Source organism: Talpa europaea (assembly GCF_964194135.1).
Source record: "Talpa europaea genome assembly, chromosome: 1".
In the NCBI taxonomy this organism is placed as follows: Eukaryota; Metazoa; Chordata; class Mammalia; order Eulipotyphla; family Talpidae; genus Talpa; species Talpa europaea.
Genome location: NC_140073.1, coordinates 3997738 through 4002981, shown reverse-complemented (window position 1 = coordinate 4002981; position 5244 = coordinate 3997738). Strand labels below are relative to the sequence as shown.

The following is a 5244-nucleotide window of genomic DNA, read 5'->3' as shown; positions in this document are numbered from 1 at the left end:
ATTGCCGGTTCTCAATAAAGAGTGTGGACACGAGAGTATAAACTCTATAATTGCAATATAGATGAAGTTCAGGACCAGTAAAGTTAATCTATGGTGCTAGAGGTCACACTGGTTCCCACCGTGTGCCAGAGACTGGAAGAGAATGAGCTGTATGGGTGTGAGCGCTGGGGCAGTGCCAGCTTGTGTATAGTGAGCAATACTTGTAGGTAGGGTGGCAGCTAAGCCTTTCCTCTGCTTAGTATCACTTGGCACAATGGCATGGACATAGTAGGTGTTCAGTAAATGCTTGTTGGAACTAGTAGCTTCTTGCCTCACAGGCCTCTTCACTTGGAGAAATACATGTGCTTTGCCTATAAGCCGCTGCTTCTTGGCACTAAAAGTAATGAATGGGAATGGCTCAGGAGTGCTCAGAAAAGGGAGTGGGAACTCATCCAGTTCACTGTGCCCTGGTGAAAGGTTCTTGAGGTCACATCTGGGGACAGGTGGGCAGGTAGCTGAGAATGTGCATGGGGTTTGGAACTGGGTTCAAATCTCAACTTGCCACTTTGCAGTTCTGTGATCTTAGACAAGAGATTTCACCTCTGATGGTCTCAATTCCACACTTATAAGCTGGGGAGCTAGTAGGATCCAGCTTCAGCGAATGGGAGGGTGGAAAAGTGCTGCAGGAATTGAAACACCCTGGGCAATAACTTAGCAGGACCCTGGATGGGGTGGGGCCGCTGCTACTGCCGTGGGCGCTATGTGATGGCCAGGTCAGCGGCCAGGATGGGCCAGGGGGCCCTGGTGACATACCAGGGCTTCCCCTCCCCACAGCCCTCCTCCCTGTCGGTGGACCTGCAGGCAGACAGCTCCTTACAGGTGGAGATCTCTGATGCTGTGAGCGAGCGGGATAAGGTGAAGTTCACTGTGCAAACCAAGGTGAGGCTCAGGGGGGAATGGGAGCCTCTGCTCTTGGATAGGGGAGGGGTCGAGGCAGGCAGATATCACCAAAGCCTTTGGACCCCATTCCACCACCAGGCTCCTGCCCCTTGCCAGGCTCCGCCACCTTGCCCTCAGGCCCCAAGTGCTACCCACCACCCATCGTCGTACCTGATAGCATGACCACCTGGCCCTACTTGGGCCTCACCTGGGATATGGGGCTGGAAGGTTCCTGGGAAGGGAGGGGGAGATGGGAGGGGAGGAAGGAGACCTCAGGTTTCCCGTTTCCAGAGCTGCCTGCCCCACTTCGCCCAGACCGAGTTCTCAGTGGTGCGGCAGCATGAGGAGTTCATCTGGCTGCACGACGCCTATGTGGAGAACGAGGACTACGCGGGCCTCATCGTGAGGGGTGGTTGGGGGGCGGGGGCGGGCTGGCCCAGCTTCTGCGGGGTGTGGGGGGGCATGGCAGTGGCTTTCTCAGCCTGGAGACGCTGCCAGCTCTGTCCCTCCTTTGAGCAGATCCCCCCAGCACCTCCCAGGCCAGACTTTGAGGCTTCAAGAGAAAAGCTGCAGAAGCTGGGCGAGGGGGACAGCTCCATCACACGGGAAGAGTTTGCCAAAATGAAGCAGGAGCTGGAAGCGTGAGTGCTGCTTCCTGGCCCAGTCTGTGACAAAGCCCTAGGCCCATCCCCCACCACCCCAGCCCAGGATTTCTTCCTGACTGTGCCCCCAGGATGTCTGAGATGCCCTCTGTGACCCTCAGTGGGAGGGAGTGGGGTATCCATGCCCAGGAGGGCCCACCCTGCCTGCCTCTGTCCAGGGAGTACCTCGCCATCTTCAAGAAGACAGTCGCCATGCACGAGGTCTTCCTGCAACGCCTGGCGGCCCACCCCACCTTGCATCGGGACCACAACTTCTTTGTCTTTTTGGAATATGGCCAAGATGTGAGCTGCGTCAGAGCCTGAGAGTCACCCCTGGGGGAGGGTGGTGCCAGGCTCTAAATAGACCCGAGTGACTTGTTCCTGGGTGGGGGAGGTGTGCAGTGCAGTGCCCCCCCATCACACCCTCTCCCCCAATGTGCCTCAGCTGAGCGTACGAGGAAAGAACAGGAAGGAGCTCCTTGGGGGGTTTCTGAGGAACATTGTGAAGTCTGCAGATGAAGCGCTCATCACTGGCATGTCAGGGCTCAAGGTGACCTACGGGGGCCCCCTCTGGTGCAGCCCACAGCAAGGACTGACGCCTTGGTGGCTGTGGGAGGGAAGACGCTGGTGGGGACTGGCCTGGAGGGAGACCTGTGCCCCTGGATGGCCGTGGCAGCTACGCTCCCGGTGACTTAGCTGAAATGGGCCACGTCTGGTGCCTTCAGGAGGTGGATGACTTCTTTGAGCACGAGCGGACCTTTCTGCTGGAGTACCACACCCGCATCCGGGACGCCTGCCTGCGGGCCGACCGTGTCATGCACTCCCACAAGTGTACGCAGGTCCCAAGGGGCCCCGAATTCCCTGCCCCCTCTCTGTAGAGGCCCTGCTGGGTGGGGGTAAAGAGCAGGAAATGGCCTTCCTGGGCCACAAACACCAGGGGTGGGGCTTGATGTGCAGACCAGTGGTCTGATGGTGGGCTGTTCCCCAGCAGGCCTGGCAGATGACTATATCCCTATCTCGGCTGCCCTGAGCAGCCTGGGAACACAGGAAGTCAACCAGCTCAGGACGTGAGGACTCCCTTTTGCCCCTCCTACCCTATGTCTGTAATACTGCGGCTGCCCACCAGGGGTCACCCTGGCAGCTCTGGGTGGGAGGTGCGGAAGCTCCTGCTGGGGCTCAGAAGAGAGGAGAGGGAGGCTTTCAGCACTCCTGAGACACTGCCCTAATACCTGCCATTGCCTCCTAGGAGCTTCCTCAAATTGGCGGAGCTTTTTGAACGGTTAAGGGTAAGTACTGCTTTGTGTGGAGAGATGATCCTTTGCAGGAAAGAGTCCCAGAACAGGGAAAATCTCCAGGGTCATTTTTGTTCAAAATCTGGGCCTAATGACTCTGGACTTACCTTCCAGACTAGTTTAACAAGGAGTGGAGACAGGGATCTAGCCTGGGTGGGTGTGCAGTAAGGGGGGCAGAGAGGGGACCCGGCTGGCGAAGCACTTTCAAGGATGTGCCACGTGCCTCTGGCAGGCTGCACCAGGCTGCCAACATCCTGCCCCAAACACTTCCTGAACTCTTCTCCAAGAGTCACTGGAGGCTGCCAGCCTCCCTGAAGTGTCGCACCATAGCTCTTCCCTGCCCAGGTGACCCTACCCCTTCCAGAAATTGCCCAAGACACAGAGCCCCAAGTCCTTAGCTTACATCTTGGGCTTCTTGTGATCCAGCCTCTGCCATCCAAGTGCCCCCATGAGTGGCCTGCACATCTGCTGTTGTCAATGCCCACCTCAACACCAAGGTCCAGAGACCAGATACCACTTCCTCTGTGAAGCCTTCCCTTCCTGAACATCAGGGCTTGCCTGGAGTAGCTGTCAAGCAGACAGGATATTTAGGTGGGGAACAGTCCCCCAGCCCTCAGCTGTCCCTCTAAGGCCCCTCTCCAACCTCCACCTTTACTGACTCAGAAGCTGGAGGGTCGAGTGGCCTCTGATGAGGACCTGAAGCTGTCAGACATGCTGAGATACTACATGCGCGACTCACAGGCAGCCAAGGTGAGTGGCCCCACTGTGACCTCAGGGCCGGAAGCCAGTAGGACTGGAGCAACGTGAGGGCAGGTGGGTGCAGCACATGCAAAGTCCCACCTTGCGGCCCCAGGACTTGCTTTACCGGAGGCTTCGGGCGCTGGCCGACTATGAGAACGCCAACAAGGCCTTGGACAAGGCTCGAGCCAGGAACCGGGAGGTACGCACTGCCGAGAGCCAGCAGCAGCTGTGCTGTCAGCGCTTCGAACGCCTCTCCGACTCAGCCAAACAGGGTAAGCCCAGCCGCTCCGGAGGCCCTGCCGCTGGGCTGCCTACCCTGCAGGGCCCCCACTCCTCTCCCCGCTCCTCTCCAGAGCTCATGGACTTCAAGTCCCGCCGCGTCTCCTCTTTCCGCAAGAACCTCATTGAGTTGGCAGAGCTGGAGCTCAAACACGCCAAGGTGAGCCCACTTGCTGCTCTCCCCCCTTCCCGCTTGAGCTGTCTCCCAGCATGGCGCCCAGCCAGCTTTCCCACCTTGAGCCAGGGCCTCACCATTATGACAAGTGCAAGACACACGGCAGCTGCTGTTGCTGAAGACAGAGGCAGGGCAGGAGGGAAGAGCACCTGAGGTGCGGGAAGAGCAGCAGCCTCAGGTGGGGACAAGGACCTTTCTCCTCTGCAGGCCAGCACCCTGCTTCTCCGGAACACTCTCATCGCCCTCAAGGGGGAGCCTTAGAGCAGCGAAGACCTTTAGTAACCAGGGTTTCCCAGATCTCCCACCCCAAGATACCTTCCCCACCACTAGACATGCCCAATGACTTCCAAATGGCAAGCCCCGCCCCCAAAGGTGCCAGGCCCTGCCAGAAGACAGGGCAGCATGGGCACCATACTTGGCCACAGGTAAGCAGAGCCACAACCTGGGGCAAGCCCAGGGACCCTGCCCTTCCTCCCCGGTGCGCTGAGGGACAGCCTCTACTCACTTCCTGGCACCAGACTTCATTGGTCCCTGGCCTGTTCTTCAAAAATAAAGAGCTTGGTTTTATAGCCAGAAGGCCTACCTGTCCTCCCTTGTCACATCTCCAGGGCCCACCAACACACCTTCAGCCACAACACTGAGGCCTGATCCTGGGGGCACAATCCTGCTATCTTCCAGGGCCAGCAGGCTCTAGCGCAAGGCCCAGGCTTGAAACCTAGGGGCAGTCTTCAGGGTTTGCCTGTCACCCCCATAAACCCTGACATGGTCTACGAGCCCTGTACAGCCACCCTGTAGCCAAAAAGGGAACTGCCCCTTCCGGCTCCCTCCAAGGAACAAAAGCGCTGGATCTAACCCAAAAGAGCTCTTATTTAGCCCAGCTGGTTGGGCCAAATGATAAATCCTGCATTACCAGCCCCGATTTGCTTGCTCTTGAGCTAGGTTTCCAGAATACCTCTACTTGCCAAGTAGGTAGAAGCCCAAAGTGCAAGCTGGACAGCCCAGGGCAATGCTGGCCAAAGTCTCAAAGCCCCAGCCCACACCCTCTTGGTTAAACACAGGAAGGTGGCACCCAAGACAGTTGGGTCTGAAGTCCTGTGCTCCACCTGGTTGGCCCCACCCCAAATGGACACCAGCCATGAGGGCCCAACTTGGCTTCTGACTCACAGCAGCCACTAGACCCAGCCCTTGTGAGTCAGCC

At 58.1% G+C, this 5244-nt stretch overlaps 1 protein-coding gene across 1 annotated transcript; it reads left to right on the top strand.

The window, feature by feature from the left end:
• Positions 1-734: 734 nt before the first annotated feature.
• Positions 735-4307, top strand: SNX32 (sorting nexin 32; the record flags this gene model as incomplete). The annotated part of the gene is made up of 12 exons (XM_084230473.1): positions 735-918; positions 1210-1320; positions 1438-1559; positions 1739-1862; positions 2005-2109; positions 2285-2390; positions 2551-2626; positions 2806-2845; positions 3515-3601; positions 3705-3864; positions 3946-4031; positions 4254-4307. Exons 1-12 carry the CDS (start codon positions 745-747, stop codon positions 4305-4307), a joined length of 1245 nt encoding a protein of 414 aa, XP_084086599.1. The 5' UTR covers positions 735-744.
• Between the last annotated feature and the right edge of the window lie 937 nt (positions 4308-5244).